General features: G+C 33.6%; 1 protein-coding gene across 3 annotated transcripts in view; it reads left to right on the top strand.

The window, feature by feature from the left end:
* The window catches only part of LOC123531850 (ecdysone receptor-like), a 130,132-nt gene that overhangs the window by 64,462 nt on the left and 45,422 nt on the right, over positions 1 to 20,248 (top strand). For 2 of the 3 annotated variants that reach the window (XM_045313131.2, XM_053517524.1), the window contains one exon: positions 2,707 to 2,871. In XM_045313131.2, coding sequence (XP_045169066.1) covers positions 2,823 to 2,871 — 49 coding nt within the window. In that variant the 5' untranslated portion in view covers positions 2,707 to 2,822. Of the gene's footprint in view, positions 1 to 2,706; positions 2,872 to 7,475; positions 7,717 to 20,248 lie in introns of those variants that run through there. The other variant, XM_045313133.2, reaches the window with a different exon arrangement.

Raw genomic sequence — 20,248 nt, 5'->3', positions numbered from 1 at the left:
AGGTAAAAGTTAGGTATGTGCAAAAATGCAAGAAGAATGTAATTTTTCTGCATCCTTTCAAAAGCATTGCAATGTTTACTACCTTCTGCTTAATACTTTTTGGTTATTAATAAGAATATCTCACAAACTGATATGTCAATAGCTTTGTACCACTAGTCATTTTCAGAGTACTCAAATTTAATTTATGGATTTTTGAGAGAAATTATTTTTCGCCAAAAATGTATGGGTTAGTCCCTTGAAGCAACATTGTATTTATTTTGTATTTATAGAGATTCGTTTAAGAAAAAAAGATCCTTTACACAGATTTAGATCCCTGTAAGATATGTACATTTTATTGCTTTGAAAAATTTGTAGTTACCCCCCTTTTATATTATGAAAGCACTTAAAAAGCCAACTATTTCTTTTAATTTCAATATAATTTATAGTTTTACATTTGCATTTGATAGATATTTTAATATTTCAACAATCTTAACTAAAAGGCAACTTTTAAAACAGTATGTAGCTTTGGATTCATTTATTTGCAGTCTGTCTTAGTTGTGCAAAGGGAGGTAATAATAATTTTTATTCTTGCATTTCTAATAAATTTTAGCTAATTATTAATGCAAATTGTTAACAAATATATTCATGATAAATCATTCCTTAGGCAAGGGATGTTTATCAACTTTATACTACCCTATGCTGAAAATAATACTTGGTTAGGCATCCAGGATATTAAAACACTTTTAATAAAAATGTAACTGGTATTTAATAAGAGCTATATATTTAGCACATGTATTGTAAATGAGCAGATTAAAAAGTTTCTAACTAATCTTTGAGTTGAATGAATTCTGATTTTAACAGGTTATTTGGACTTTATAGGAGTTGAATATCACAAAACAAGAAATATCTTTAAAAAAGATACACGGCCGCATTAGTCAATGCACACTTAAAGCTACGATCAGGTATTTATAAAGCAAAACAAAATGTTGTTTTTTAAGTAAAATTTTCATGTTTTTTTATAGAACATGTTTTACAGAACATATATTTTACATTATAATTTTATTAATCATAATCTTAGTAGGAAACTTTGGCAAAAAAATAAGACTAAAAAGGAGGGGCCAAAAAGTGGTGGGGGAGGGGGGCGTTGAAATTACCATTTTTGAAATCGTCAAGGGATACGAAATGACCAGAATGGGGACAAGTTGACTGTAAATCGTTTATGGGTGATCACTCTGCATAAGAGCGGCAGAGTTGAACTTTGCCGCAGGGGATTCAGATTTATGACGTTTTACAAGCTATTTCCACAGGAGCCTTGCAACAGATTATATTGTCTATTAATAACACAGCTCAGAGCATCTGTACACCCCTACACCACTTAAGAAAATATATCTATTCCATTTAGAAACCTGTGGAATTTTTCATCCACCAATCAAAATGTACAGTTTTAATCGGCTGTTAAATGAATGACCTTCACCCCAGATATAAACAGACGGTAAGTATGAAACCAATACCAGCCAAACATCATTTTTACACAAGTGACCTTGAATTTTGCAATCTTTGACATGATACAAAGGTTATATGCCTTGGAAATAAAGAAGTCAAACATATTTAACCAAAACTAATCATTAGATTAGTCACAACACCAGGAACTTCATTCCAACTATTACAAAAAAAAAAAACACATTGGAGAAATTTATTGACATCAAACTGTTATTTTACTGGTCTCAGATAATCTTGTACAGTCCCTGTGAAGTTTTTCTATATGTTTTACGGGAGTGTTTCTTAAAAGTAATCTTGTGTAATCGGCAGTGTATGTACCGCCTTGGCAGCCTTGTGGTTAGAGCGCCCACTTCAAGTGTGGTAAGTTGCGGGTGACTCCGTGGCCACGTCAGTCCAAAGATGTAAAAAAAACAACTAATTTTTGAAAAACTAACCATATTGGTGGTTTCTAACCTGATGGCTCAGGTTTTTATATCATTGCGTAATTTCTTGTCTGTAAGAAAATGATCTTTAATCGATGGTATTAATTTCTACTGTGGTTTTGCCATGCAAATGAGGATCATAATATGGTAAAATTGCTGGGTAATTTACCTTAAGAGTCACATTGAATAATTTCTTGCCAGCTTTTTTTTTGCAGAAATGCTACTACAACTATTAAGCAAATTAAACAACTTTTATTGAAGCTTTGTGGCGTGACATGAATCAGTATTTCTAAGAGGCATTGTGTACTAATTTAAAGAATTTTGTCAAACTATACACAACCCACATCTTTTGTACGGTTTGTCTTTTAATGAAAATGTTCATGATTTTTGCTGTTGGATATTGACCTGTAACTGTCAGACTGTCAAAGTTACAGACTAATTTGATTGTACTAAATAGTAGCTGTAATACAGTATATATATATATTTGTTCTAAAGGTGTGTAACCCAATTAGCCTACCATTAAAGAAGTCATTGGAGAAATCACCTGTCGTTGTGACTTTCAGTATGACTGTACAGTTGAACCTGCCGTAGCAGTCTCCTGTATAAAGCAACCACTTGCCTTAAGCAGGCAGTCAGAAAATATCCTAAATCAACATTTTTTTCTAATTTCGACTTACCTTAAACAGCCGCCTACCTTAAGCAACCAGATTGTGTTGCTGACCCTTAGCTGGCTGTTTAATACAAGTTTAACTGTACTTTTTCAGAAGCAATATTTAGACTTAAATTCTTTCTATTTTCTTTTCAGAAGTAGAAGATTGGTGCTACAGAAGTTCAGCTATTACAGACTGGTCATCAGATTTTGAAATCACTCTGTGTTATAATGAATTTAAACTTAGGCTGTAGACACGTGACCTTTCCAAAATGCATGGACAGCATATGGACTACTATCTAGATCCAGTTATGGGGAAAGGTAAAATTTTTTTACAAATATCTGCTTGATGACCATTCCACCACTGTCCATCCAAACCTAAGATTTTATTTTAAAAAATGAATATAGCCGAACGTGTATATGGAGACCATAAGGTGGCCTTTAATCACAGGTTGTCATTATTTACAGGTTAGAAATACACGGGACATGTTTAAATTTGAACTGAGGATGGTGGTCTCTTTTGGCTGGTGGTCTGTAGCATAGGATTGTTCTCTGCACATGGGTGATTTAGGTCTCAGTCGCACAGTGCCATATGGTCTGTGGTACAGTGGGATTACTCTTTGATGCCTGTTACAGATTTGCCCTTGTCGATCTGTAAGACTTGAATGAATAATCTGATAAGAATAATTGAGAATGAATGAATGAAGGAAGGAAGGAATGACAAATGAATGAACAAACAACAGATAAATGAACACACAAACAAACGAATAATGAATGAATGAGTAAATAACAATTTATGGAAGAATAAATGAATCAGTAGATGAATTAACAAACAAATCAATCTGCGCTAAATTTTAGATGTGAGGAATTTAATTTAACAGCATGCACACATGCGTCTTTCCTTGAAATGTTTCATAAAAGGTAATGAAATGGTTCTTGACTGAAAATCTATAGATTCTATGCGATTCTATCTCTATAAAGTAATTTTCTAGCAGGAGCATTAATCCTACTCATCTGTCATTAAGTGACGCCTGGCAAGACCACGGCGACATTCTAGTAAACAACAGACCTCGTACTAGGTGCTTAATGTAAGTCGGCAAAAATCAATTTTGTCTGATTGGGAAACAGCAAAATAGAAATGAGAAAGTTATTGACGATACGTCTTCAGTAATGGGAAAGCAGTGCAGGTCGTCGTGTTCTGTTTCTATTTTATCATTTTTTAAAGCTTTTATCATATATATATATATATATATATTAGTTCAATTTGTAAGGAATATATATATATATATATATATAACTAAGGTGACTGTTAAATTGTGTCTCTAAAATCGTCATAAGTTTAAATGTTTTAGCTATCTGGCTAGATCTTCAGATGGAACACATAATTGTGAATCGCAATGTCATAAGTTTGATTTCTGGGCAAGAGCAATGTTCTTGAAAGCACCACCCCTGAATCATGTGTGGAAGTCCTGGACCTTTGGTTAGGTTATAACTGAATGCTATTTCGTTACTGAATGCTGTAAAAAAAAAAGTAATGTAAAATTAAACAAACAGTCATAAGAGTCATTTAGAATCCTGTGCAACCTGCATCAAACTGTTTTAAAAAGAAACCTACTTATAAATGGTTTCCAAGAAAAAGTTATGGTACAGCCCTTCAAAGAAGAGGGGTCATACTGTTTTGCTCATTGTTAGCCTTTTGGTCTAAGCTGTTCAGTTTGTCACTTGGTCACTAGGCTATCTAGTTTCCGATCAATAATTTTAATTAAGAGGATGCTCTCCAGTCAGGAGTAGTAAAATGTAATATGAAAATGTTATAATGACCTTGATAGTTTGAATGTTTTCCGCTCAGTAAACAATGCTTTATTCTACAGTCTTCAAACTTACGTAGTTAATTGCCTGTTGTTAGTAGATGACCCCTCTGGTTTTATGGATCAGTATGCCTGTGGTTAGAAGATGACCCCTCTGGCTTTATGGGTCAGTAGGTCCAAGATCAAGGTCAAAGTGACCTTTTGAATGATAATGGTTTTTGGTCAATGAATGTAGAACACTTTAGCGACCTGTTATCAAACTTTATAGGGTAAATGCATCTGGTCAGTGGAAGACCCCTATTGGTATTTGGGTTCAGTAGGTCAAAGGTCAAGGTCACAGTGACTTTGAAATTAATAGTTTTTCCTGAATGATATTTGGAAATCATGTGGGCATATGGCCTTAAAACTTCATTTAATGATTGCCAGTAGTCAGTAGATGACCCCAATATTGTCTTTGAGGTCGTTTATATATTCCCATATAGATCGAGAAGTTAGGAATGCAACATATGATTATAAAATGGAGGACTAGTTAAGGGACTAGTTTAGTTTTGGTTTTAATCCAGAAAATTTAAGCAGAGTTATGGTCCCTTTATTGATATAATTTGGTTGTCGTTTCAGTGACTCATGAATAGACTTTATTCATTTGAAGTAGATCTACACTGGTACAAGATCATAAAATACAGGCCCTTTTCTGATTAAAAATTTTGCAAATGGTGATGTCCACTGAAGTCTGACTTAAAGCTGAGTTATTGCCCCTATTTTCTATGTTTGTTTGTTTGCTTTGGGTTTAATGCCGTTTTTCAACAGTAATTTAGTTATGTAACAGCGGGCAGTTAACCTAACCAGTGTTCTGGGATTCTTTACCAGTACAAACCTGTTCTCCTCAAGTAACTGCTAACTTTCCCACATGAATCAGAGATGAAGGACGAATGATTTCAGACACAAGGTCTTTTATTGAATGGTCACAGAGAACATAATTGCCAGAGGATCAGACTCAGGACAATTTGATCTGTAGATCTCTCCCTATTGAGCTCAGTTAGCAGACCCTGTTTTTGCTTTAAATTTGGGTGTCCATACAATAACTCTTGATAATTTATTATACCTTGCAAACCTTATACTGTACAGTTATGTTATGCTAAAAATCTAGTTCTTCGCAAGTATTTTACAGCTACTGTATTTGTTTTGTATAGAAAAGTGGGGGTTACAAAGATGGGCATTATTTAGTTTGCTGAGACGCTTACAAGTTCTTTTTTGTCAAAAGTCAATAGCATACCGAATTACCTACTGTGAAATCAATAATATTCGTGGGGGACTTATTTTTGTGGATTTTGTGGTTGTGTTAATCCACGAAATTTAATCCCAACGAACAAGTAAAATTCCTATTCATTTTATGTTCAAAAGTTGATATCCATGAATTCATATCCCCACGAAATTGCTGTTTTGACCGAAACCACGAAATTTCATGCCCACGAAATATAATGATTTTACAGTATGTAGTTTCCGGCAGACTATAATGGGCATATGTGTTTTGCAAACAGCTCTTGTTTAAATTCTTCTTTATCTGTTACAGAAATTACAATGTCATTTGTTTATAATCTATTCTAGAAATTACAAATTGGTTCGCTTATACTCTGTTGTACAAAGTACAAAGCCTTTCACTTCTGTTATAAAATATTTCATTTAAAATGACCTTGAAATTCCTTATTTTGAAACATGAATATTTTCTTTTTAATTTTCTGACATTTTTTAGGGGCAAAATTAAATTGGGAACAGAAGTTCAATAGCAGAAATTCTGTATTGTAATTGTTGAAGGGCTACTACAAAGGCTATTCTCATACAATCAGCTATCCTCTCCGGCATATAGCCCTGTCCTTAGATGACCAGGTGATGTTCAAAATGTCCACTTTAGTTCACAGATTTAATGGCATTTAAACATGCTCCAGATGTGCGTCAAAATTTCAAATCTTGAGAAAAAGAAATTGTAGTTTAGGTTTCAAAAATGATAAGATAATAATGTATAATTTATGAAGATAATTATATTTGGATTTTTCAAGTTAACTTATAAAGTGAAACAATCAGGTAAGATGATGATAATGATGGCTGTGTGAGACGCTCACTCAAAATGATGATTGTGTGAGATGCTCACTGGAGTTAATAATGATGACTGTGTGAGACGCTCACTCGAGATGATGATAATGATGACTGTTTGAGATGCTCACTGGAGACAATGATAATGATAGACTGCGCAAGATGCTCACTTGAGATGATGATTATGATGACTGTGTGAGACACTCACCCGAGATGATGATAATGATGACTGTGTGAGACGCTCACTCGAGTTGATGATAATGATGACTGTGTGAGACGCTCACTCGAGTTGATGATAATGATGACTGTGTGAGACACTCACTCAAGATGATAATGATGACTGTGCAAGACGCTCACTTGAGATGATGATTATGATGACTGTGTGAGATGCTCACTCGAGATGATAATGATGACTATGTGAGACGTTCACTCGAGATGATAATGACGACTGTGTGAGATGCTCATTTGAGATGCTAATGATGACTGTGTGAGATGCTCATTCGAGATGATGATAATTTAATGATATAAACAACAAGCTGTACCATGAAATAGAGTTTCAATAATTATAATAACAGAAAATCTTTATTTATGTAAATATATGTATTATTATAGTATTTCCTTATTGTGATGTAGTTTTTTTTACTCATATTTCAAGCAAAATATACAATGTTTACCTAATGAGATATAACGTTTGCAAATGAAATGGTTGAATAGCTAGTGGCAGTGTAAGGGGAAGTAACACTTGGGGAAGTAACACTTGATATATGGTTTTGACAGACGTAGTTAGTACACAAAAATGTGTTATATTTATGTTTACACAAACTATGTATAGTACTTAATATAATTGTTTTTCCAAATATGAAATTTGGGTCCAGCATACCTTTAAATGTTTTAGATCATTAATTCATATAGTTATTGACACAACAGCATAGTGTACAATAGGCAAATATTGACATAAACAACTTGTGCTAAAAATAGCACAGCAAAATACCATGAACTCTTGACCTAACTATGACCCAGCAAAAGCAAGACTTTTCTGTTTGAGTAGCCAACCTTCAAGTGCTGTGTACATGGCAATTGACAAAGTCTAAACTGACCGCCATATTTTAGACACATGTGTTAAATTTATTCGGTGTGTATTGGATTTTCTCTTGCAACCACAGTACACTTTTCATAATGTTTACTGCAGTAGTACCTATATAACCAGTCAAGCAGTGTTATAGCACCCTTCATTGATTATAAACTATGTAACCTTGGATTTTACTAGAAGGTATAGTAACAGTTATACTCATATAATTTGATACATGTAATATGCTTAAATTAATATACAGACTTTTACAACAGTATCACAACTTAAAAATTGATTATATTTTCACCCACTGAAAATGTTGACAATTTTTGGGGTTACTTCTCCATGTTCTCACATGCACATTAATATTTAATTACACAAAATATAGTTTTATATGTAATATTTGGATGAAATAGAAGTTCAGAGCATTTATGAATCACATTTTATTGGCACACACTTTTATGATGATAACGTGTTCAGATTCACAGGTTTTATCTTTTTACCTGTGTTCACATGTACTATTATTTTACCACTTGCGATGTTGGACAAATCATTCACAGCAGCCTTTAAAAGTCATAGTGAACCATCACTTGTCTTGATGAAATTTCATTCTCAGGTTTCTGTTTGTCACCCTCTCTTGGTTTCTTTCCAAGACAGATTGTGAATATATAGATTTCAGGTCACGATTCACAAAAATTACATAATACCAGGTGAATATAATAGGGTTTATATCAGTAGGTCGATCTGGGATGCTGTATTTGGCTCGAGTGGATTTTTGCCAATTTTGATGTCATGAGCATGACGAGGTGCGCAAGCGCCAAGTGTGATCTGATTTTGCAAAATCCACGAGAGCCGAATACAAAATTTATTATATACCTCGAGCATGTCGAGATCTACCTTTTTATTTGTTGTTTTGTTATTGGACGAAATCTTCAATGTTTATCGATATTAAAATTGAACCAAGTGAAGTTATGAGCAATATTTATAGAGCTGTGTCAGATCATGCATATTAATGAAAGTAGTCTGGCAGCACAATACGCAAGGTACAATACAGATTTTTTTTCTACCTGTTCATATTTGATTATGAAATACAAGTCGATTTTCTTACAGAATTTACGTAGGTATATAATAAAATAACATATAACTTATCACATATTTTATGTCCTGGCTGGCTTCAGCTATTTACAGTCAAACTTTGACATAACTAAGCAACTCACAGGCACCTAATAAATCATACACTCAACAAAATTCCCAATCGGTCAGTTTATATTTGTATTACTATTTTGTTAATAATGCATATATTTACACGAAATTTCAAGTGCCGACATTTCAATCGGTAATGTAGCCAATTATTAATTTGTTTTTAGCGACTCACGGCCAAAATAACGCATTAGGCGTTTTGACTAATATTGTATATTTTGCACATGTAGGGCATGTGCACCAACATGCACGTGTTCTCTTACACTTTTGGCATTACTGACAAAAGTCCTACTAGAAAAACACATGTCATGGGGAAATTTACACAAGAGCAACGCGATCGAGCTGTCGGAATGTTCCTAGCCGGGACACATTTACGACACGTGTGTAATCCTTTTTGCAGTTCCAAAAGAACTTTCATATAATTTGTGTGTAGCTGTTACTTTGATGGTTATTTCCATTTTTAACCTTATTTCCGTTTACAAGAACCTTCAATCGTTGTTTATTTACCATCAGTGCTTTTTTGGCGAAATTTAACCAAAGTACATTTCATTGAAGTGACCGATTTTGAATATTGTTGTATAATTCCAGCAGCCTGGGCACGTTGCTCTTGTGTCAATTTCACGATGATATGTGTTTTTCTAGTAGGACTTTCGTCAATAATGCCAAAAATGTTCATCTAAACATGCATATTTGTGCATATGCCCTGCACGTGCAAAATATGCTATATTGGTCAAAACGCCCAATGTGGTTACTTTGGCCTTGAGTCAGACAAAAATAAATTTATAATTAGCTGCAGTACCTATTCAAATATCGCTATGTGAAATTTTGTGTAGATGCATGCATTATTAACAAAATAGTAATACAATATAAACTGACCGATTAGGAATTTTGTTGAGTGTAGTAAGTTCAAATGTCTAGATCACAGTGACCTAGAGAGTAAAGTAAAATATCTACATGTACACAGAGCTGGGAAAATCAATTCAAGTGTACATTTATTTCAGGCTGTCTAGCGTCCCTAAAATTCCTACTTTTTCCTATTTTTTTTCAATTTGGCTAAAATTCCTATTTTTTTAAAAAAATCAAAGGAAATTCCTAAAAAGGCCCTATTTTTTCACAAAGATTCCTAATTTTTTAACTTTTTTGCAATGATCAATAAGAGAAAATGTTTTAAATGTTGTTTAAAAGTTCTTCTAATTCAGAAAAAAACAATTTAGCACAGTTCAAAACAGTGGAAAGCTAGGAGACGTCTTTTCTGTAAATAAAGCACTATTTCTGAGTTACTTTTATGTCAATCACATAAAGGTAAGCACATTACATGGTCTTTAAAGTCCATATTTTGATTTGAAAATTCCTAAATTTAGCCCTAAAATTTCCTTAAAATTGTACCAAATTCCTAATTTTAGCCCTATTTTTTGGTACAAATTGCCCTAAAATTAGCCCTAATTTTTTGTCGGGGTATGCTAGACAGCCTGTTATTTTACACAACAATGGAATACTTGATTCATTAAACAGCATAAATACATAAATAACGAGATGAATATAAATGCCTTAAATACATAATCAGTAACTGAGTAAGTGAAAATATTCAAAACTAATGATAAAAATAAATAAGCAGAAAGAGACTTGAACTATGGACTGATAGGGATAATGTGTCTTATGTGATAAGCTTGCATACGTATTGGTATTCATCAGATGAATCATGGTGCGTTTTCTTATTCATGTTCAATATATTTACTTACTCTATGAAACACCACCATTTGATAAAAAGGCTTATTCTTATTTTAAAGAGCAGTCATGATTCGGTACACTCTGAGAATGTAAAGTTTCTGAAGGAATATGCTACTTGATACAGATCAGATGAACTACCTTTAAAGTCCTTGATCATATAATGTATACACCATAAAAGTTAAAGCCTCTCCATAACCCGGAGACCTACTTTTTCTTCCCATATAAACTACAGGAAAATCATACTGATAATACAGGTATTCATAGAGCTATATATTACAAGGTGACAGGTGGACAAATTGGACCCTTCCTAATTAATATGTTTTCACAACATCTGCTAACATATTCAGTCAGTCTCTTTTAGTACAGTTTTAAGGACATAAATAATCTATCTTACACTATAGAAACGAAAGGTAGTCTAAACTTATAACTAAATACATTTTGTACAGTGCATACAATTTAACATTATAACATTTCTGCTTATAATTTTCTTACTATTGGACTAGTTTTGATAAGATGAAAAGCTTTGGAAGACAAGAATGTGAGTGCTTTCCTCGATACAAAGCATCTGCGGGACAACCTCAAAGCTATCGTCAAACACTCTCAAAATTGCAGCATCCACAGAACCTACACAGTTTGTCCTTGGCAGAGTACTCTAAAAACACTGAGAATGTTTGGCAGAGACTTTGTGTCGAGTAAATCACTTTGACGCATTGAATTTTATTAAGATCTGTCAAATATTGCGGAAGCTGCGTCAGTGAAATCCTGGAGTCGGAGTCCACGTAGCCAACGAAACATTAGATACAATTATAACTTATTTTATTGCACAATACACTGATTGTGTATTCTAAAAATTATATTATACTTATTTGAAAAACAATATCACAATTTGTAGCATTCATCAATCATGTCAATATTATGTCATTTTATCTGTATCTCATAACGCTATGTAAAAGGTGAAAAATTACTGAATAAAAGTTCCAGAATAAAATACTAAATATAATTTTAATACAAACATTACAATGCTTATACACCTCTACTAGCTATCACAGCTATTACGGCAGTACCTTTTTGTACTGCTAAAAGTGATAATTGTACCACATAAATAATAACCTTAATAACAGACCATATTTATAGAGAATATTAGGTGACTGTCTGATAAATTTAAATTTATTAGGCGAGTTGAAGAAAATATATTAGGCGAGACTGTGCCGAGCCTTATATTTTTTCGTAGACGAGTCTTAATAAATTTAAATTTATTCAGACAGTAATCTAATATTCTATTTATCCTACCTGTTCAGAAAATTAGGAAAAAGTCGTTGGAAAGAGCAACAGCATGCAGACTTGACGTCATATAATATGACATTTGCTAGTGTAATTTAGTTTGTGGAAAATTGAAAAAATGCAATAACTTTTTTGTTTCTGGATAAAAACCTTTGATTTTACTACTTATTTTCTTTAGTTACAATGATAACAGTTTCAATGAAAATTTCAGAAAAAAAATTGTTTTCAAAATTTCTGGCTGAAGTGCTGTAAAAGTGAAAAATAGCAATAACTTTTTTGTTTCAGGATAAAAACCTTTGATTTGACCACTCATTTTCCGAGTTCAGACATTTCCAATACAATTATGATGATTTAAATACAAAATTTTGATATCTTGACACTGACTAGATAAAGCAAAGTTTATTAGGCAGGCCAATATTGCGCTATATCTTATATGACGGTAGGATAAATAAAATGTACAAAAACGTTGCTGACCTGAAAACCGATCTACACCTGGCTGTATTAAATATTGATATACGGAAATGAACATCATTTTACGAATTAATCGAAACTTGTGAGTAAATTTATTACAGTGGCACTGTTGCTATATGTCTAAAGTCAAAACTTGATATTAAAACACATGACATGTTAATTTAAAAAATTCAAAATAATGTCTTAAAATTAGCGTGAAATGTCCGGTTCACTTTAATAATGGTCATATATCTCAAAAATAAGCACACGGACCTATAAATTTTATTTCACCAAATTATAGGCCATGTGTTTATTTACAACAGTACTGTGAGAAGTTTCATCAAAATCTACATTGTAAGAAAAATTTTATTCGCGAAAATATTATGAAAGGTATGATTTTCCCATAGACTCCCATTATGAAATATTGCGTGAGGTACAAATTTTTCAAATCGGTCTAGCAAATAATCAAGCACACGACCCTATCATTTTTATTTGCTGAAATCTCTAGGTATATTCTGAAGTTTTGAAAAATCAGAGTTTAATCACATTCTACATTGCAGAAAAAGTTTTGATCCAAACATGCAGAACTACCTTAAACATCTTCTCCTCTGAAACTACTGGCTAGAATTACAGCAAACTTGCATTGACCTTGAATGTCAAATCTGTTTGAATGCAAAGTTTAGCTTTGTCCCTTTAAGGGGATGCAAGAGCTATTAAAATGGAGAAAAACAACAACTTCCTCTCCTATGCAGCTACCTGATGGATCTTCATTAAACTTAGTATGTAGCATTATTAGAAGGTCCAGTCTAAGATTTTTCCAAATAGGGGCACTTGGCACCTTTTAGGGGTTGCCAGAGTTGAAAATAGAAATACTTTTAAAAAATACGACACTTACCTGTTACAAATATATATAGCACATTGGGCAGACATTCTATTTCTGGAGGTGAAGAAACCCGAGACAGAACGGATTGACAACAAAGTTTGCAGAAAAATAAATAATACTTTGTAAACCAAAACTTACAGTTATGGTAAATTTATTTAATCAGAATCTTTGGGTTGCCATTGTTGATTGTTTACATCCGGGGATTTTTTGACATGTGGGAAAACTATAGCTATAGCTCTATTGGTTACCACGATGGGAAATTGTCTTTATTGCCGCGGCAGTACGGCGATTCCAGACTTAGCCATCTTTTTTTCTTGATTTGGAATTTTAAAATATTTTAGAAACAAAAACTCATATTCTAATGTTCATGATATGACCAAACTTTAATTTAAAAGAATTTTTTTTTTAGCCAAATCTGGAAGTCAGTGTCTTTATTAACAATTGCAGTTTGCATAATCTGAAACAGTAAATAGATGTAAATGTATGCAATATCACGAGATTAACTTTAAGGTATAGGTCCATGTTTCGGAGAAAAAAGTTCGAACGTCATCAAATCATAGAAAGAAAGCATTGTTTTACATGAAAATTTAACAGCATATAAAACATTTATATTATTCTACAAAATCATTGTCAATTTATTGATATATGTATTGAATTCCGGAAAGGGACTGCATGAAGGGGCCACACTTCTGGACAGTTCAGCGGCGTTAAAAACTCACCATTTTTTAAAAGTTGTTACATGTCTTCGTTTTGATGCATTTGCAACATCGTGCGAGTGTTTAAACTTTACATAACTAGGTAAAACATCGTTTTTGACAATTGTTTATATTTATTTCTTTACAAATGGCATTCTTATTTAAAGGGGGACAACTCATTAAGAATATTTTAAGTATCCAACTCTGTGGGACAAAACAGTAAAGCATGTATTGGACAAGTTGTGTGTCAAGATGCTGTTCATTTACTAAAAAAATCTGTTGTTTTGTGATATACTGCTAAACCTTAAGCACTTTTCATGAACTGCTACATCATCAGACTTACTTTGTAATAATTATTTGAGCCGTGCCATGGGAAAACCAACATAGTGGGTGTGCGACCAGCATGGATCCAGACCAGCCTGCACATTCGCGCAGTCTGGTCAGGATCCATGCTGTTCGCTTTTAAAGCCTATTGGAACTGGAGAAACTGTTAGCGAACAGCATGGATCCTGACCAGACTGCACGGATGCGCAGGCTGATCTGGATCCATGCTGGTCGCAAACCCACTGTGTTGGTTTTCTCATGACATGGCTCATTTGTTAGTTTCTCTCCAAAGTTTGTTTTAGGTTTTTGTGTACTCAAACTGGAGCCAAAACGAGAAAAGTGTAAAATGATATTTTAGTGGTGCAATGAAATATTAATTATATTTTATGTCTTGTTAATGTTAATAATTATGAATTTGTGTACCTGCAGTTTGTACATAGTACATAAACATTTTGGTATATTAATTTAAGGTTGTTAATCATTTATAATTCAGTGTGTCAAACATATTCAAGGTCAAATTGGCAGTTTCAGTTGAGCGATTTAGGTACACTTTGGCCCTCTTGTTTAAAGCTGTTAACAGAAAGACAAAATTTTTTCTTTTGCCAAATCAACACACAAGGTATTCAGGCCAGGTGTCCTATTTATGTAGTTTATGGAGGTGTAAAATGCATCAATGCATATTTCAGTTGTACTTAACACATCACTGAAGCTGAACTTTTTGTCAAAATTGGGTCATATTCTTAAAGTTGTGCAACTCTTAAAGGTGGTTAATAAGATTTTGGTCAACTAAATGATTTGTTCAAAACTTAATTAATTGATCATTTACACTTTATTTATATTCACTGAGTTCTTAATATAGTCAGATTTTCAAGATAGCGTTATTTTAGCATAAGTATATCCTAAGGAATAATATGAATATCAGCACTACTGTATAAAAGTTGATAAAGATTTGCATTGACATGTACATATTTTGCCAAAATTGAATAGAAATGCAAGTTTACTAAATTATAATTACCTCCCTTTGTCTATCTTGGTTGTGCAACAAAATTGGTTGAGAAAAGATGAATTTCAAGGATACACTCTGTTTTACAACTTGACTTTTGTTTCAGGGTTTTGAAATATCCTAATATTTATCAAATGCAAATGTAAAACTAGAAATTATACTGAAATAATAGTGGTACAAACCTATTGACAAAAGATTTTTGCAAGATACTCTAAAGACTTGTAAGTAACCAAAAATATTGTGCAGAAGGTAGTAAAACATTGCAATACTTTTGAAATAATGCAGAAAAATTACATTCTTCTTGATTCTAGCTTGTATTTTCACCTACGCTTTCATTTTTCAGTGTCATGTATACATTTTAGCCATGAATATGTTGAAAAATTTCACCCAAACTGTGTGCTTGATGATAACTTCAATCTAATCATTTAAGCTCATATTATTAGTCTACATATCAATTTCCATAGCTGCATTTTAGTTTCAACAAAGTATTCCCCTTTTTAGCTTGACTTTTCAAAGAAAAAGTAGAACTATTGCACTCATTCGGGTGTCAGCGTCACCATTGGTTAAAGTTTCTGATAAAGTCAAATATCTTATGTTACTATCAAAGCTATTGACTTGAAACTAGGGTTGGATACCGGTTCCAGGTATCGGTACAATACCGAATAATCACTTCGAAAAGTACCGGTATATACCGTTTCGTAAAAGAACTGGTTCCGATTTCGGTATTTCCATAAAAGTTAAAACAAAATTCTTACAAAATCTGCGGCAAAATAAAGCAGAAATTTAAGCAAATAGCGTAATAACGCGATCGACATTGTTTACTGTGATACCGCTCACTCAGAAGTAACCTCCCTTGACATGGAGAGCTAACCGTGCGAATAGTTTCGTATGCTAAATATTACCAGAAATACTTCTTTTCTCGTCGTTTTAAACAACGCAAACCAATACATAATTTCAAAATATACGACACTATTTTTCTTTGTAGTTTTCTTTTAAAACCAATGAAAAAAAATGATGTAAATAAAAAAATTACGAGACTAAGCTGTAACCTACGTAAACAAATAATCGGTTTTCGCGAACCATTCGAAATAATATTATTGTTGGAATGTTGGTTCTTTCAAGTGTTTTGAAGGTTATTGTTCAATTAAAAATGTGTTGCAAAGTGTTTCACTTTAAAAACATTACTAGTCAACCTAGTCCAAGATTATCATGAGTGAGAATGAGTCTGACTTGTTAGAGGGGTAATTTGAAAGCTAGTAAGTGTTTAGTTAACAGTTCTAGACAGTACTGAGCTTTAAAAGCATCACTACAGTGAGTGTATTCATAGATTTAAATTGCATAGTGAGCGAGGTATCTGCTCTAGATTTTTATTTTGGAAAACTAGTCTGTAAGATAGGTTTATTTTTTACTCTTTCATAATCTAATACATACAACATTCCATTAACAGATTTAAAATGTTTATTTATCACAGCAAATTTTCATGTATATATACTTACATAGGTGTATATAATACTAAGCAAATCATTGCTTATGTAATGTATTACAAAGCATGGTATCGGTATCGGTATCGTTAAAAATACCATATCGTTTCGTTGGTATCGGTATCGGTATCGGACCGCTTCGTCCTTAACGATATCCAACCCTACTTGAAACCTAAAATAGTTATTTACTATTAAAGTCTACACCAGGAGAAACAATTTGCATAACTCTGATTTGAATTTTGACAGAATTATGCCCCTTTTTAAATTAGAATTTTTTGGTTAAAGTTTTTGATAAAGTTCGATATCTCTGTAACTATCAAAGCTTTTGATTTGAAACTTAAACTAGTTATTTTGAAACTGTTATACTATCAGAGTCTACACCTGAGTTGAATTTTGACAGTTATGCCCCTTTTTAACTTAGAATGTTTTCGTTAAAGTTTTATAAATTTTTTACTGGCAAAGCTCTAATTCAGAGTCAAGCACTGAGAAAAGTCGAGCATGCTGTCTTATGGACAGCTCTTGTTTCTTAGAAAATGTAACAAAATTAAAGCCAATAAATGGAATTCCATGAAGTTAGACACAGCACAAGAACCGCAACTCTTTCTTGAATTAGGTAAAATTTTCTCCCAGATTGAACATGCAATGAGTTGTATCCATAAAAATACAGTGAGAATTATTAATTACCTAAATAACCATGAGGCTTTTGATGGAAGTATGTGTCACAAAACAAGGGGAAAAAAGACTCGTTGCATAGCAATTTTCATTTTGAGTTACCGCCAGCAGGTTTTGCTGCAGTTTTCTTGTCAGTCTAACACTGGATCAGCATGATCCTTGCATAATATAATGCAAACATCTGTATCAAATAGTACAGTAAGGCATGATATAGCAGAAAACTGTCTATGCATAAAATACATATATATAATAAACCACAATAAAGAAACTGCATAACACCACTAGGTACAGTTTGAATGACTTCAACCTTCAAACACAATCGAACCAAAATTATTTTGTCATTTTATGCTGATTTGGTGAAAAGTGGGCGTTTATAATTTGTATTAAAAGTGATTTCTTATAAAAACTGATTTTCTTTAAGAGAAAAGAGAATTTTTTTTAATTAATATCTGTAGGACTGGAAAAGATCATCCTTATGTATTTGCTAAAATAATGATGTAAGAAATTGAATGAATTGAATAGATTGACTTGTTATCAAAGGCACTGACCTCCAGATTTTGGCTAAACATGATTTTTAGCCCACCATCATCAGATGGTGGGCTATTCAAATCACTCTGCGTCCGTGGTCCGTTGTCCTTCCGTCCGTCCGTCAGTCCGTCCGTTAACAATTTCTCGTTATCGCATCTCCTCAGAAACTACCTGAGGGATTTTGACCAAACTTTGTCAGAATGATGTATTGGTACCCTAGTTGTGTCCCCCTGAAAATCAGACTGGTTCAACAATTTTTTAGTAAGTTATGGCCCTTTGTTTATTTCTATAATTTACATAGATTTATATAGGGAAAAACTTTGAAAATCTTCTTGTCCAAAACCACAGAGCCTAGGGCTTTGATATTTGGTATGAAGCATCATCTAGTGGTCCTCTACCAAGATGATTCAAAATATTTCCTTGGGGTCAAATATGGCCCCGCCTCGGGGGTCACATGGTTTATATAGACTTATATAGGGAAAAACTTTGAAAAACTCTTGTTCATAACCACAGGGCCTAGGGCTTTGATATTTTGTATATGACATCATCTAGTGGTCTTCTACTAAGATTGTTCAAATTATCCCCCTAGGGTCAAATATGGCTCCGCCCCGGGGGTCACATGGTTTACATAGACTTACATAGGGAAAAACGTTGAAAATCTTCTTGTCCAAACCACAAAGCCTAGGGCTTTGGCATTTGTAATGTAGCATCATCTAGTGGTTCTCTACCAAGTTTGTTCAAATTATCCCCCTAGGGTCAAATATGGCCCCGCCCTGGGGGTCACATGGTTCATATAGACTTATATAGGGAAAAGATTTTAAAATCTTCTTGTCAATAACCTAAAACATTCAAATATGGACCACATGTATGATTTTGAGTGGCAAGATGAACCTTGACATGAGTTGACCTTGATTTTGACCTAGTGACCTACTTTCACATTTCTGTAGCTACAGCCTTCAAATTTGGACCACTTGCATAGTTTTGTGCACTGAAAAAAACTTTGACCTTGACTTTGACCTAGTGACCTACTTTCACATTTTTGAAGGTACAGGCTTCAAATTTGGACCACATGCATAGTTTTGTGTTCCGAATTGGAATTTGACCTTGATTTTGACCTACTGACCTACTTTCACAATTCTCAAGCTACAGCCTTCAAATTTGGACCACATGCATAGTTTTGTGTACCGAAACAAACTTTGACCTTTACATTGACCTAGTGACCTACTTTCACATTTTTAGCCCACCATCATCAGATGGTGGGCTATTCAAATCACTCTGCGTCCGTGGTCCGACGTCCGTCCTTCCGTCCTTCCGTTAACAATTTCTCGTTATCGCATCTCCTCAGAAACTACTGGGGGGGATTTTGACCAAACTTTGTCAGTATGATGTATTGGTACCCTAGTTGTGTCCCCCTGAAAATCAGACTGGTTCAACAATTTATGAGTGAGTTATGGCCCTTTGTTTATTTCTATATTTTACATAGATTTATATAGGGAAAAACTTTGAAAACCTTCTTGTCCAAAACCACAGAGCCTAGGGCTTTGATATTTGGTTTGAAGCATCATCTAGTGGTCCTCTGCCAAAATTATTCAAATTATTTCTCTGGGGTCAAATATGACCCCGCCCTGGGGGTCACATGGTTTATATAGTCTTAATATATTGGGAAAAACTTTGAATAACCTCTTGTCCAAAACCACAGGGCCTAGGGCTTTGATATTTTGTATGTGACATCATCTAGTAGTCTTCAACTAAGATTGTTCAAATTATACCCCTAGGGTCAAATATGGCCCCGCCCTGGGGTCATATGGTTTACATAGACTTATATAGGGAAAAACTTTGAAAATCTTCTTGTCCAAACCACAAAGCCTAGGGCTTTGATACTTGTAATGTAGCATCATCTAGTGGTTCTCTACCAAGTTTCTTCAAATTATGCCCCTAGGGTCAAAAATGGCACCGCCCCGGGGGTCACATGGTTCATATAGACTTATATAGGGAAAAGCTTTTAAAATGTTCTTGTCAATAACTACAACATTCAAATTTGGACCACATGTATATTTTTAAGTGGCAAGATGAACCTTGACATGAGTTGACCTTGATTTTGACCTAGTGACCTACTTTCACATTTCTGTAGCTACAGCCTTCAAATTTGGACCACATGTATATTTTTGAGTGGCAAGATGAACCATGACATGAGTTGACCTTGATTTTGACCTAGTGACCTTCTTTCACATTTCTGTAGCTACAGCCTTCAAATTTGGACCACATGCATAGTTTTGTGCACTGGAAAAAACGTTGACCTTGATTTTGACCTAGTGACCTACTTTCACATTTTTGAAGGTACAGGCGTCAAATTTGGACCATATGCATAGTTCCGTGTTTCAAAATTAAATTTGACATTGATTTTGACCTAGTGACCTACTTTCACATTTCTCAAGCTACAGCCTTCAAATATGGACCACTTGCATAGTTTTGTGTACTGAAAAAAACT

Source organism: Mercenaria mercenaria, chromosome 11 (genome assembly GCF_021730395.1).
Source record: "Mercenaria mercenaria strain notata chromosome 11, MADL_Memer_1, whole genome shotgun sequence".
Taxonomy (NCBI): Eukaryota; Metazoa; Mollusca; class Bivalvia; order Venerida; family Veneridae; genus Mercenaria; species Mercenaria mercenaria.
Note: the sequence above shows the minus strand (reverse complement) of the source record. Positions and strands in the feature narration are given on the sequence as shown.